Source organism: Bicyclus anynana, chromosome 20 (genome assembly GCF_947172395.1).
Source record: "Bicyclus anynana chromosome 20, ilBicAnyn1.1, whole genome shotgun sequence".
Taxonomy (NCBI): Eukaryota; Metazoa; Arthropoda; class Insecta; order Lepidoptera; family Nymphalidae; genus Bicyclus; species Bicyclus anynana.
Genome location: NC_069102.1, coordinates 13,891,951 through 13,907,744, shown reverse-complemented (window position 1 = coordinate 13,907,744; position 15,794 = coordinate 13,891,951). Strand labels below are relative to the sequence as shown.

General features: G+C 39.7%; 1 protein-coding gene across 1 annotated transcript; it reads right to left on the bottom strand.

The window, feature by feature from the left end:
• Positions 1-7,533: 7,533 nt before the first annotated feature.
• Positions 7,534-15,647, bottom strand: LOC112044855 (galactose-specific lectin nattectin-like). Its single transcript, XM_024080842.2, has 7 exons — positions 15,548-15,647; positions 14,168-14,281; positions 13,898-14,035; positions 12,743-12,937; positions 11,782-11,915; positions 10,793-10,913; positions 7,534-10,002 (listed from the first exon to the last, which is right to left on the bottom strand). The coding sequence occupies exons 1-7, from the start codon at positions 15,600-15,602 to the stop codon at positions 9,827-9,829; spliced, it is 933 nt and encodes a 310-aa protein (XP_023936610.1). The 5' UTR covers positions 15,603-15,647; the 3' UTR covers positions 7,534-9,826.
• Between the last annotated feature and the right edge of the window lie 147 nt (positions 15,648-15,794).

Below are 15,794 nucleotides of genomic sequence, written 5' to 3'. Positions count from 1 at the left end.
CACCGACATCATTAAACCCACTGATCGCCGATGCCATAATAATATTCCATCCCGCCATAGGAATCACATTAATATAGGTAAAGTTCCACTATCAGTACTAATACCTTCGATATACAACCTTGTCAACCTAACAAGCAAAGTTAGTTTAAAGGTACACAGTTGTAGAACACATTAAGATGATGGGTAGTTACACCTTTGTCACATTCAGTGATCGTGGAATGATTTACTGGAAGTTGAAGTATGGCAGAATTGCTTCCATATCTGGCGGTTGTGGGTTTGGTTTCGCGCCAATTAATCTAATTCTATCTATTAGTGGAGCCCTACGACTTGGTCTGCATGGATTCTCTTAAATTTCACCCTTAAAAGGTAGATATATAGGTACTTATTATGTCGCGGACTATACCTATATTTTAGAAGTTTTAAAGGGAATCAATTCCGTCTACAATGATGCAATCTAAGATGGATATGACCTCTGCCTCCGATTACGGAGGGTGTGGGTTCAAATCCGGTCCGGGGCAGGCACCTCCAACTTTTCAGTTGTGTGCATTTTAAGAAATTAAATATTAAATATCACGTATCTCAAACGGTGTAGGAAAACATCGTGAGGAAACCCGCATACCAGAGAATTTTCTTAATTCTCTGCGTGTGTGAAGTCTGCCAATCCGCATTGGGCCTGCGTGGTGGACTATTGGCCTAACCCCTCTCATTCTAACAGGAGACTCGAGCTCAGCAGTGAGCCGAATATGGTTTGATAATGATGATGATGATGACTGCGGTACCAGGAAAGCAGGAGATGAAATGAAAAAAAAAAGAAACCAAATAGAAGAGTAGGTAAATTAATATCAAAATTATTTATTTGTACATCGCTTTATGATTGGAGCAATGCAGTTACTTTCTCCGATTGCACATTTAATTGGTAATTCAAATTATGGAGATTTCTGCACTAAACTTGTGATTATTGCTTGCAGTAATTAGCACCGGCTGTCGTTAATGCTAATTGGCGAACCTCAATACATCCCCAATAAATCAACGACTAACGAGTGGTTCAAATTGTAAAGATTCTTGGTCCAATCTCCGCCAGTTATAACTTTATCGTAACTAGTAGACGCCGCGCGGTTTCGCCCGCGTGGTTCCTGTTCCCGTTGGAAAACCGGGATAAAATTAAGCCTACAGTCTTTCTTGATAAATGGGCTGACACTGAAAGAATTTTTCATATCGGAGTAGTAGTTAGTGAGATTAGCTCGTTCAACCAAACAAACAAACTCTTCAGCTTTATAAAATTAGTATAGATTCCCATGTTAACTTGTTTAAAAGAAGGTACTTGAGGCTTCTCTTCTTCACTTATTTAGGGGATGAAAAGACACTTAATTGCGTAACAAAAACCGGTTTAATTTTTAAGAATATTAGCCAATGCTTTGTAATGTAACTAATATCCTCTTTTCCCTTCAACTAAGCGAATCGCTCGTGCTAGGTGTTGTTAAATAGGTGTTTAAAAACACGCGGGAATCGAATCTTAGACCTCCCAGATTTTCCCATCCCATAACCGTGGAGCTATTGAGGTTTTAATTTTAATTGCTTTCTTTGCGGGAGACCCGAAGGCGAGAAAATTGACTGCTTTTTTGTGTCATCATCCTCATTAGTCTTTATTGCCAGACTTCAGAAGGGTTGAGAATTTGGGAACAAAAATGTTTATAGGACCATTTCGTGACTTTCCAACACCCAATAAAAAATTCTAAATTGCTGTCCTGTACCTAATCTTGAGCAAAATCTTTACTCTGAAGAAAAATATAAATATGTTTGCTTTATGTAGTCTGTTTTTAGTTTATGAACCTTTTACTCTTTAATGTCCTGTAAATACCTACATCAGCTTGCTGGCCTATTCACCGTTTAGTTAGTTAGTCTTTTGTTATCAACCTATTTAAATAATCATGTAATCAATTGAGAAATGTCATATATCTACTGTATGATATCCACCGGTACTATATGTATCGACGTTCGAATCATACAGTACTGTAAGATTCGAACGTTGTGTGCATTTTAAGAAATTAAATATCACGTGTCTTAAACGGTGAAGGAAAAACATCGTTAGGAAACCTGCATAACAGAGAGTTTTCTTAATTCTCTGCGTGTGTAAAGTCTGCCAATCCGCATTAGGCCAGCGTATTGGACTATTGGCCTAGCCTAGCCCTCTCCGTAATGATGATGATATCCACCAGTAGGCTCCGGGTGACATTTTGTGACATAGAATGTTAATTTTGTATATGTCAACTAATATATTATGTCAAAGTTAGTGAATTAGACCTCAATATATAATCCCAAATAATTAATTCTTGAAACTGATTGTCAAGAAATCATTCCTAGTTCAAAAAGCGATAGAAATTGCATCAGTTTATGGCGGCTCTAACGAAACAATCCCGTCGCATAAAAGTTAACTGTTCGCGCACCGTCCACATTCGTCAGCCAGGACCATACGGAGGAGTTATGGCGTCCGTTACTGCCGCTTGAGGCTTGAGGCTTATTAGTGCCGCTCGTACATTATATGTGCCTCCTCTAGCGTTACTTTTGATTTTGCTACATCTAATACGCCTTGTGTAGACGTGCCAACGAGTTGCACCTACCCTTATACCAGTCAGCCACCCGGTCCATAATACTTTTTTATTTCAATAATTGATGTCTCAAAGTTTACATTTTCAGAGAAGGTACCTACATGTAGAGGAGCTATGGCCTCCGTTACAGCCGCTTGAGGCTTTAGGATTGTTAGTGCCGCTCGTACATTATATGTGCCTCTATCTATCTAGCGTCACATTTGATTATTCTTTATCGTATACGCCTCGTGTAGACGTGCCAACGAGCTGGACGGCACACACCGACCTATACCCACAGACCAGTCGGCTACTTAGTCTAAAATACTTTTTTCTTTCTATCAGTTGATCAAGCAAAGACTTCAGGCAAGGTGTATGCGGGCGGAGTTATAAGACTCTCTTACATCCGCTTGAAGTTTTATGATTGTTAGCATAATACGTGTGTCGTATAACTCTTGGTTTTGATGCATCGTTCAAACCTTGTTCAGACGTACAGACAGAATTGATACTTCATTGGGTGCCTAGATAAATCTAGATACCAGCGCGTAGCTAAACGAAGTATTTAACTTTTCAAAACGTCAAAGATTATGGTAGTCATACTATACCTACCTATAACTTTCGCTGACATATTCCTCTTCCTTATTTCCATAAAAGTAATCCTAAAATAAATTCTTAACAAAGGCACCCTCGTAATTTTAATTTTTTGTTTTCGACTTTACTTATCACTTGACGTTTCAAAAGTGCTTGTAAACTAAGCCTACGTGTAGAGGGAGTCACAACTGGAAATCCTAATGAGACAATACGAATGAAATTGGGTGGAAATTGGCAGGTCTGTAGATGCTGTATACAATTCTGAGAAGCAAAAACGTTGTGATAGACGGCGCGACCAGCTGCAGAGTTGTGTAGAGTCGGGAGCTCTAAATCAGAGCAGCAGACCACCTAGGCGGCAGAGGCTCACGTAAATACGTGTAATAAGCTATTAAATACCGCCTTGCTGCGTGTGTTAATATATTTAAGTACATAAATATATTTTACCTTCTATACTAGGTTTTTGTCATCTACCTACGTTCGTCTGGATTCCCTATTAAATTACGGTATGTAATTGATTTCTTTTCTATAATTCCTTAAAAAGGCCTACATTTCTGCCTCATTGGTCCACTGGTTAGCCTATTTAACTTCGGATCCAAAGGACCTGGATTCTCGACCCGAATCACATATGTTTTCTGTGCCCGAACCTAGAACTACTTTCGTTGTATGTTTGTAATAAACTACCGAAACGAGACGCCTGCTCATATTCAATAGTTAGTTTGATTATAAGAAAGTAGGTAAATGGTTAAATTTTATATGCAGTTATTTACAAATTCCATGACTAAATGAGCCTTGTTTGAGCTTTCTATGGGAACATTTCCATAAATATGATGTACACCATCAATCAACGTAAGCATGTGTAAAATTATATACTACTGGTGTGGCATTCAAAGTTATTTAATTAAAAGAACCATCAATTCTTATGAGCCAGTTGGCCATTCAGTATGCTATTAATAGTCCCAGAGCCTATGATTGTAAGACCTTCGTCATATAAAAGTCATTTTATAGGTGTCTGGCAAAGCGTTGTCGGAGGTTATGTTATGTTGTAACAGTGGTTTTTTATAATCTATCTATTGTATTGTAGATAGTTGTAGTTGTAAAGATTGATTGTACTGCTTGAAATCTTGTAATATTACTATGATTAGTAATATTACAAATTTTGACAAGAGTTAAAGCGGTACTATACGATCACACTAATATAAAGGCGAATTTTTGTGTGTAAGTGAGTACGTTTGTTCCTCCTTTGTACTACTACTACTGAAGCGATTTGGCTGAAATTTGGAATGGAAATAGATTTTATTCTGTATTAAAACTTTACATTCCGGAAAAATCATGGTTCCCGCGGGATTTTCGAAATGCTGAATTCCACGCGGACGAAGTTTCAAGTATAAATGCCAGTTATAGCAGCACACAATGTCTACACGACATCGTACCGGAACGCTAAATCGCTTGGCGGTACGTCTTTGCCATTAGGGTGGTAACTAGCCACGGTTGAAGCCTCCTACTAGTCATACGAGTTAGTTACATATGCGAGATAGTATTCCACTTACCATAAACCATTGGATCATCTACTTGGTCTGTCCTTGTTACTATAAAAAAAGGTGCTGACAAAAACTTTTATCTTTATTAAATGACGAAGGCATGGCAATCACACGCTCGTGTACTATAACGCTTCGGTATTCGATTACCTTCAATATTTGATACTTACAGCTAATAGCTTATAATTAGTAGAAGTTGAGAGGTTCTTGCATCGAGCGATGTGTATGAGAAAACATGTTTGAGGTATTTTTACTTAAACGGAAACACAAATAAAGGCACATACTGTCATAAAATAATTTATTAAGCCATTTTATAAAGAGAAGAGGTATAATGTTTATGAGTTTTTGAGAGTAAACCTCTGTATCTACTAAACCGATTTTGAAAAATTGTTTTAGCAACAAAAAGCTTCACCACCTGTTAACATAATGCTATGTTTTCCTCGTATTTCCACGGGAGAACTACACGAGTGAAACCGCGGGGTGTCTGCTAGTAAGTGATAATACATCGTCTCCCTTTGACAATTTTGTTTATGTATTTTAATGTCGGAGTTGAAATCAGAAGCGGATTTAAAGCACAAAATATTTAATGAATGCCTATCGGGTCTAACAATTCCCACCAAGAATGTTACCAATAACCCTTCGAGTGGCAGAGAATAATCTTGAGCGAAGTCCCGGACTTGTGATCGATGGATGTAGGGTTAAGAGCATCTTTAAAACTAGTTCCCAGCCAGAACACACGTTTTCTCCGACTAAATTTTTCAAACATATTTAACTATTCAAAACACCTTACAACAAATAAGGATGCATTTGAAAATCCCTTATCTTTTCACACGGTTTTACTTTTTGGACCCCTCTGCCCTTAATTTAGCGCAATGCCTAATATATCATATGAGAACGAATACTGAAGGTAAGAGGGAGCAGTAATACAGGTCGCGGTGGTACAACAGAGTTTCTCTTGCTAAAAACTGGCCCCAGCGCAGGGTTCCGAGAAACTTGCGCCGCCACACCGCGAGAATGCCGACTGGTACCTGCAACTTGTACAAGTACATCAGCTTCTTTAAACATTTCAAATTTTATATTACAACTGCTATTTATATTAACTAGGTAGTTTAAGTTTAGCGCGTTAAGGTGTCTTCGTCATTATAATTTATACCAGATGGTCGTTAATGAATTTTATTTTATCGTTCTAAGCTCACCAAACTGCATTGGAGTATGTATGTCCTATTTCCCCTTTAGGCCAATACACTTTGTACTTCAGGGCCTGGTCCTGTAGTGGTCATTAAAAATAGGCACTTAAGCATAGGAAACAAATGCTTAAGTGGACAAAATATCCTCCGTCTTGACCTCCGTCTTGTAAATCCGCGCTTATCACTGCGCTACGGAGGCCGTCAAAGTTCAAGGGATAGTGTCGTGCCAAGCGTCGTCAAGATGCTCGACTGAAGAAGGATGGTCTCACGTTGCCTCCTTTTGTGAGACCGTCATCGGCCTAAAGGAGGCAGCGGAGCAGCAGAGAGAGCAGACTCAGATGCCGGCAGACCCACTCCGAAGAAGACGAACGGGTGGTGGGAGGCGCCGATATGAGCACCCTGCCACCCTTGTAGACATCATTGAGTGCGACGACGACCACGTCAGGATGTTAAACTGCCTTTTTTCACGATCCTTTCACATCCCAAAAGTGTATAGTGTCGTATGCTATCGAAAAAGCTTTAGGCAAAATTTTTGAAAGCTTTTGTAGACGACTTTACCGTTAAGGCGCTAACAGCCCACGTTTCTCAACAGCCGTTACAACAAAAACCATGTGATTTACAGAACATAGAGTCTTACACTGTAGTAGCTGTAAAAAGCTGTACAGAGTTATCATTCCGTCCGTGTCCGTATCTATCGCGATCAGTGTCACCAGCGGCGGTGATCACTGTATCTCTGTATCATATGCGGCGGCTGATTTGTCATAATCACTGTTAGGGTGAGTTCACACTTGATGCTAACTCATGCCGATTGTGAGCAAGCGATACCTTACTATTACTATAATTATCAACTTACTAGCTGACGCCGCGCGGTTTCACCCGCGTGGTTCCCGTTCCCGTAGGAATACAGATAATAGCCTATAGCCATCCTCGATAAATGAGCTATCTAACACTGAAAGAATTTTTCAAATCGGACCAGTAGTTCCAGAGATTAGCGCGTTCAATCAAACAAACAAACAAACTCTTCAGCTTTATAATATTAGTATAGATTTAAAGTTTCCATAATTTATCGTTATCAGCCGTTGGATGTCTTCTTTTTTATAATTTACAAGTTAGCCCTTGACTACTAACTAACTTGTAACGAGTAGGATGAAAATCCACACGTTACTTCTTTCCCGGTAGGTTTGCCGTATCTAGCTAGCCACAGCCGAAGTCTCCCACCAGCTAGACCTGGACCTCGCATACCACTGCGCCACCGAGGCCGTCAAACTACTACTGGGCAAAGGCATCCTGTACGGAATACTAAGCACTACAGTTTCTAGCCGCCAGCATCCAGTGGCTCTCCGTTATCCGATGTAGTAAGTCCACCTTCTAAAGGATTGATCAACAATGCATTTTTCTATGCACAGTCGCCATTTTAGCACTTTAGGACCCTTAACGTTCTTGGCTCTTCGAACCTCAGGCTTTCTTTCTTAAAGGACAAAGGGATTTGAAGATTAGACCCTTTACACTGTACCTACTATTTATATTGGTTGGGTGATATTAATGGTAAAACAGAAACTGAATGGCCAGCGTGTATTCCGAAACAAGAACTTGCATTACCACAGACTTCCTCCAGTAGGTAATTTTATTTTCATAGCCTGACATTTCGCCATACAAAAATTTAACATTTTTCAACATTTATTTTTTTATTGAGAAAGAATATAATAATTCAAGCTAACTTATCCTAATAAGTATATATAAATCATGCCCACTTGGAATGGAGGCAAGAATATTGGTTGCATTTGCGCGCTGGACAACCAGGCTGACCCTTTGCGCACAAAATGAACCAGCCCTTCTGTCACCAGTCGAGGCAAGTAGTGAAATGATTCGAGGGATTTTTTGGCACTGCGACATATTTGTTCTGACAAATATGTAACTCTCAGTCAGAGAGGCATATTTATGCCACTTACCGGTTACTAAATTTATTTGTTTGTCAGATTTAAGCTTCAGTCAGATTTTGTCAGATTACTAAAATAAAAACATGTTGTTCTATTATTTCGTGTATTCAACACGCTTATAAAAAGCCTTAGAGCCCTCATTCGCACGGGATTTTTTTGTATCCGACTATTCCTTTCATCTCTTGGGGCCTTGACCTGCCCATTCTCGGCGAGCCTTTGTGAAGCACTCGTGCCCTCGACACTATGCATATCTTAACTAAGGTAGCAATGAAGCAGTTACATATGTAACCTTAACGCTGACATGACATGAAATGACAATCGACAATGCTTCCCAGGCAACACAAACACAAGCTACACAGCGTCTTCACCTGCGAAGACGAGGTCCCCGATATATAACGTCACCTGGATGTTTGTTTGGTCCGAGTCTCATAATAGGAGACGCCCTTAGAGAGTCGTTACGTCCTCTGTCTTTCTTTCAGCCTTCGGGTCTCATCAGGCGATGCTTCTGCGTTCGCCCAAACCTCCCGGTGTCGCAGTATTGGTCTCGTAGGGAGCCATTGACACTTACTCAACACAAAAAAAGTATATTACTTACGTAGTTGTCTAGATACAGCCTTACAATCTCAGTACGGCGTCGTTTCCCGGAGGATGAGGCCGCAGCGCTAATGGGGTGGGTTTTTGTGCGTTGCATCGCTATGCGAGACGTCGGCCGGGTTGCGATACTTAGTCATATAGTACAAAGTTCTTTCGGTGATAATGTTTACCTACTTGACGACTCTTTTGAATTGAACAAACAGTAGTCTAATTGAATCTTAAATAACTCTGTAATTAAATAATTACTGATAAGACAAATTAATTTAGTTTATGGTTACCTATCATAAACACAGAAACATATGTACAAGTACAGAAGATTCACTCCGCAACGACATTAAAATAAAAAGCGACTCTCGCTACGACACAATACGGCGCAATTCAGTTCGAACGAAACTATTTACCTACAGTTCCAATCTTTATTATATCTACTCAAACAACGTTAGGGTTGGTTGTCTTCAAATAAAAAAAATACTTACTACTAGATTTAACACGTGGCGATGTTCGCGTATCTTATTGATAAAATAAAAAGTAGTGCGTACGTTTGGAGTTTGGACTAACAATACATAAACACATAATTTTAAAATATTCAGCTACATTACGTAATGCAAAAAATAAATTAAGTATTTTACGCTGTTTGCCCTAGGTACTCTACGAAGATATGCCTACAACATACGTTACTATGTATTTTGTATATGAAACTAAACTTCGTTAAGAGTGATTGGTAAGAGACTACGAGTACCTACATGGGAAGGTATAAATTACTATACAATTCAAATAGGCGTTAAAACATTCCTACCTACCTTTACTATAACAAACTTATATTATTAGGTATGTCGCAGAAAACGTAGAGTAATTAATAAAAATATGGTCAGAACCTCTGACCTGACCTTAGTCATCGAATCTGTCATTTACACTAGGTACGCTATGCATAAACTCACTAATCGCTTACACAATTGACTATTCATATTCATAATATTACTATTTACGCTGGCATTTATGGTAGAGGAAACGCATTGAGCAAGTCCCAGGACTTGTGACAAGGGTGTGGTTTAAAGGCGCCTTTTAAAACTAGTAAACATTCACCAACCTTGCCCGACAGTTCTCCGTGCCCACAGAAAACAATTTAAGATCAATAATTACATTACGAAACATTATCGAACAAAATCACTAACGTGACAAGCAGCATGACGCTTTCAAGCTGCTCAACAAAGAATTGAACCAAGTTATAACCTAAGTCACTAATCACTTTCTTTTTCTTAATAACACTACTTAACACATCACTATTTCACTATACTTGACAAATGGAAGACGTCTATTCCATCTCAAAAACGCGATTAGAACTGAACTGCTAGCACTTAAAAAACTAATATTTGTTTATTTATCTCCAACGCCAGCGGTGGTCAGTCGCAGAGAAGGCTCTCTGGTTTCTTCTCACAGATGAATGCGTAATGGTTCTCGCACCACAAGTCGTCCAGCAGGGCGCTCCGGTAGATGGCGCCGCAGTACTCGCCCGTGGTCGCGTTGTTCGGCTCGCCGCCCGAAAACTTGCTGTAGCCTGCCTGCAGCAGTGTGTCACCTGGAACAGACAACAGTCCGACACTGATAACGCTACCTCGTCTTCGTTTGATAACACGTAAAGGCTTGGTCGCTGACTATGGGCCTTATTAGAAGGCTCAAAGTCACTCAGCGGGCGATGGAGCGAGCTATGCTTTGAGTTTCAAACCAAAGTCACTGACATAGCTCAGCGAGTCGCGAAGCTGAAGTGGCAATGGGCGGGCCACATAGTTCGAAGAGCCGATGGACATTGGGGCCCTAAGGTGCTGGAATGGCGACCCCGCACTGGAAAGCGCAGTGTTGGGCGACCCCCCACTAGGTGGACCGAGGATATCAAGCGGATTGCAGAGAGCCGCTGGATGCTGGCGGGTCGAGATCGTTGTGCTTGGAGGTCCATGCAAGAGGCAGCAGTATATCGGCTGATAAGGTAAGGTAAAGGCTTGTTCGGACTACATTAGCAGATTAGTCGAGTAGCGTATTTAGATGCTAAACGTGTCTGAATATTTAACACAGTTTCCTAGACGTTGAACGGCCTACTAGGTAAAGACAAAATATAATGTCAACCAATGAAATCCCGTAGAAAATATCAAACACTAAATATTACACGATTACCCTGCTCCGTGAGTCGTACTCAGGGTCGTGAGGATCGTGACCACCTCCTGGAGGATCCTTGTCCTCCTCGAGGATCTTTGTCCATATGATCTTATGCCATCTTGTTCTATATCCGATTATTCAGACCACGACGGAACACGCCTACTGCATTATCTAAAAATAAAATTTCAATACAAATACATAATTTATCATTTTATTACCCTCAATTGTGAGGAATTCCCCATGTTCATTCCAATCGTGGAACCCAATGAAGGCGACGTCTTTCCAGAAGCTGCCTATCATGGAGCCGCCTGGATTCTTCGCGAACAGTTCTCTGAGAACCTGACAACAAAATACAAGTTATGAAGTTGTGAAGTTGCAGGCGTCTGCTAGTATTCTTTTGAGTGGGTGTTCAGGAACTCTGTGATCTTGTCGTCCCTTCTCACAACAGCAAGCCGCCGTGAACGGTGGCATCCCTACGTGGTTGACATGCCAGGAAACACAATACAACTGAAGTGTGTAATGCCCTCTAAGCGTGTCTTCCCTGCCACCAAAAACACCTTCAAATCAAGAGTAAGACTTGTCTTACTCAGATGAGATCCTTACATTAGACAATATTGTATTCGTGCGAGAGTATTTACCGAAAGAAACAAAGTGCATGTTGTACTTTTTGCTGAGCTAGACTATTTAAGACGGTTGATCTAGACCTTATAAGATGGTTGATCTACTTATGGTGGTAGCCCAGTAGATATGACCTCTGCCTCCGATTCCGGAGGGTGTGGGTTTGAATCCGGTCCGGGGCATGCACCTCCAACTTTTCAGTTGTGTGCATTTTAAGAAATTAAATATCACGTGTCTCAATTGGTGAAGGAAAACATTGTGAGGAAACCTTCCATACCAGAGAATTATCTTAATTCTCTGCGTGTGTGAAGTCTGCCAATCCGCATAGGGCCAGCGTGGTGGACTATTGGCCTAACCCCTCTCATTCTGAGAGGAGACTCGAGCTCAGCAGTGAGCCGAATATGGGTTGATGACGACGGCTTATGGTGGTTGATCTAGAGTACTTAGATGGTTAGTCTAGACTACTTAAGATGGTTGATCAAGACTACTTAATGTGATTGATTTAGACTACTTAAGGTGATTGATCTGGACTACTTAAGGCGGTCTATCTAGGTGGTGGTGTTGTGGTAAGTGGTGGTAATAGTCATACCGTAGCCTCAGTGTCACTGTTGATGATGGCGAGATGTCCGCCCTCGGCCGCGCACGCCATGTAGGCGCGCGACCACGTGCGCGGCACCTTGTGGAACTTGTAGCAACTGCCCGTGCGCGCGTCGAACTGATAGCCTGGAACGATACACACGTCATAGGACACACACAGGTTACAAACACACCCACACACAATGTTAGTTTGCATATAATAGGCTCTGAAACTACTGAACTGATTTGAAAAATTCTATGCTATATTTCATCCCCGTATTTATATGTCATTTACAACCCATAATTAGCTTACTGTTAAGCATGAGTCTTTTTTCAGAATGAGAGGAGTTAACCTTATAATTCACCACGGTAGCCCAATATGGATTGGCAGAATTCACACACGAAGAGAATTAAGATAATTGTCAGGTTTCCTCATGATGTAAGATGTTTTTCGTTCAGCGGATGAGAGACGTGATATTTTTTTAATACACGTAACTAAATGAAAAGTTGACGCTGAAAATATAATAAACAATTGACTGTCCATATTGTTTTGCTATATATTTTTATACGTTAAAAATAAAAAAAATACGGAGTACTTTGTTTAAAACTAATTAGAAAGGCATTGTTTTGCATGCAACGGCCATCGGCTGATGATGACGATAGTGATGAGTTGATTTTTTCATTTCTTTTTACTGTTTACAAGTTAGCCCTTGACTACAATCTCACTAAAATTCAGATGGAAGCGGGATAACTTGTTAGTCAGAGGATGGAAATCCACACCCCTTTCGCCAATCTATTTTTTTCGAAATCGCTTGGCGGTACGTCTTTGCCGGTAGGGTGGTAACTAGCCACGGTTGAGACCATTAAGAGAACCTCAATCGGCCCAGCCAGGGATCGAACCCAGGAAACGTCTTGTAAATCCACCGCGCCACGGAGGTCAAAGTGGTGCCGATGGTGATGATAAAGCCACTTACTGTTATCGACCGTCCCGCAGGCGTTCGTCACCACAGCCCTGCCACCCTTCCTGTAGCACAGATAGGGGAAGGTATCTTCACAGGGCACATCAGCCAGTTCTCCAGTACCCAGCATCAGTATACAGCTTTCGTTATTGTTCTCATTGTCTGGTTCACCTTTGCCCCATCTGTGTGGTATTTGAGAGAGTGGTACCCCTGCAAGTATAATTTTATGATCTAATAAACTGATTTTTTCGACCACGGCGGCTAATCTTATGTTGAGATTAAGAGTGTGCAATATGTAATTTGGTGGTTACAAATGGTTCTGGATCTCAGATTCTGGAAAAGTAAGGAGCCCGATATTTGGGTAAATGATATTTCAAAGTGTTAGCTTCGTTCGGTGAAAGATCAGGCGCAGGACCGACGGCTTTACACCACCAACTTTCCAACTCCAGGCAAATCCCAATAAAGTATTTTTATTTTTTTTATAGTGTATAAAATAGTAGATTTTTATACAAGGGGCTAAAAAGACCCATAATATACGAGGTATTTTTATAGCACGAGCCGTAAGGCGAGGGCCGCTAAATAGAAAGTTTATAAAGGGTCTAGCCTCGCGTGCTACACTATACTTTTCACTACGATTGCGAGAAAATAAAATAATTCAGTACAGTATTCAATGTTAAAAATCAATGATGTTAAATACTGTGAGATGTGTTACTAGGTCATGAAAAATGAGGCGCTCAAAAGAAGTGATTTTAGTATGATTAAACTATTTACGAATTAGACCTTTTTTGTTTTATAGTAGTCTAGTACCTGTAACACACATTAAAAAACAAAATTACTTTACTGGCCCAATGAATTACTGGTGAATTGGCAGACTTCACTATGTAGAGAAATGAGAAAATTCTCAGGTATGCAGGTTTCCTCACGATGACTTTACCGTTTCTCGTAATAGGCTAGTTGTTTTAAAACGGTCTTATATTGATTATTATCGTTCTATTAGATACTCCCAAATTTTTTCATCAAACTTCAAAATCAACGTCGTCGGTCGGCCTTGATTATCTATAGGTTATCTGTGCCATTACGTCATACTTTTTAATTTATGTCACTGTATAAAGTATACTCAGATACACTGTTAATATAAAGAAAGTAGGTATATTATTGTGTTCAACGTACCTTCAACAGAATGGAAATCCCCTCTGGAGAATAACCCACTGATGCCGGTGAAGACTCCACAGTCGAGGTTCGACTGCTGCATCACATTCGTCATCGCTAGCCTCAGGTCAGGGGATAACGGAGATGCCAGCTTTGCGCCTGAAATAATGAAGATATCTTATATGTGACTCTTATATGTGACTAGTAACGCCGCGCTGTTTCACCCGCGCGGTCCCCGTTCCCGCAAGAATACATGTTTTCTGTGACTACGCCTATGAGATCGTCAGTTACCTTCTAAATGACATCGTAGTCTTGCTTCGTGCCAATTTGCAGGGACCCGATGCAGTTTCAGCCAACCCTCAGCGTTGCTCGAATACTCGTAGTCACAGCGGAATCTATTGCCATCTAAAAGGATTTCGTAAAAAACGATTAAAACATAAAAATAGGCATCTAATTGGATAAATGATAATTGAATAAATAACTAACTCATTTAGTGGCTAGCCAGTTTGGCTCAGCCAGATCAAGAAATTGAATTGAACTCGGTAGGACTATGAATTGAATAGAATAGAATAGAAATGAAATGAATGAATAGTTGCTCGAATACTCATAGTCACAGCGGAATCTATTGCCAAAAGGATTTCATAAAAAATGTTTAAAACATAAAAATAAGCAGCCTGGAAGTAAACCCTTCTAAACAAAAAAAAAAATTCAAAATCGGTCCATAAATTACGGAAATACATAAACTTTGATTGATTAGCCAGCTTGGCAGCTGATCAAGAGGGTCAATTCAACTCGGTCGGACTCTGAAATGTTTATTATAAATGTTTCTTCGAATGAAATTAACATCCTAATAGTCGTTCGTATGTTCGTCCCCACACAGTTATTCCTTAGACAAAAGCACAGAATATTTTACTTTTTGAAGCATCGTGGGAAATTAAACAAAAATGCAAACGGCATCGTAGCAAATTCAAATATTTTTATATTTTAAAATAAATAATTATGAAGTTTATCTAAAAAAGAAATGCGACCATTTGATTGAATTTACAGGCTACATATTGGTTCTACACTATGGATGGAGCCAGGAAGTAACAGCTTATTATGTTTTCATAAAATAAAATATTTTGCCATAATTATTATCATTTGACTATGACAAACCTATTCCCCTTTAATGAGCCTTTTCCTGTAAAGTAATTTTATTTTAGACTAGCGGACGCCTGCGACTTCGTCCGCCCTTAGACTCTTTAATCCAGCCCTTACAGTAGTGTCGCTGTAAATATGGAATAACTTCTCCCGTTTTCCCAACATTTCCCTTCACCGTTCTGCTCTTATTGATCGTAGCGTGATGAAAAGTATACTATAACCTGCCCAGGAGTATGAAGAATAATTTTACCAAGTTTGATAAAATCCGTCGAGTAGTTTTTGTTTCTATAACGAATATACAGACAGACAGATAGACAAAAAATTTACTGATTGCTTTTTTTAACCGACTTCAAAAAGGAGGAGGTTCTCAATTCGATCGGTATTTTTTTTTAGCATCAGTATCGATCACTAATCACCCGCTGATAGTTATTTTGGAAATATATTTCATGTTTATAGTGAGTATAGATTATTTTTTTTACTTTTATGTATTTTAATCAACATTTTTTTTTCAGTAATAGTAATTTTACTTACTCAATAATGTCACACACAAAGCGAACACTAAACAACACGCGAATACACGTCTCATCTTGAAATATTAATAATCCTCGTATGTTTGTATGTACGTATTTACGTAACTATCTAGAAGTATGCTGCAATGTTCCCATAATGTCTATTATTTAAACACCTTATCTCTTTAACCTTTGCTGGGTTGAGTAATTAATTTAAACTTTTATATACAAACAAATAAAGTGATAATGTATTTCTTTGTGTGTATAAT

What these genes read in the sequence shown, in the direction of transcription:
- LOC112044855 (XM_024080842.2), bottom strand. Translation starts at nt 15,602, where the DNA reads ATGAGACGTGTATTCGCGTGTTGTTTAGTGTTCGCTTTGTGTGTGACA. An exon ending in GGATTTCCATTCTGTTGAAG is followed by an intron (nt 12,938 to 13,897) that starts GTACGTTGAACA and finishes TTATACTTGCAG; the next exon opens with GGGTACCACTCTCTCAAATA. An exon ending in CTGCGGGACGGTCGATAACA is followed by an intron (nt 11,916 to 12,742) that starts GTAAGTGGCTTT and finishes GTATCGTTCCAG; the next exon opens with GCTATCAGTTCGACGCGCGC.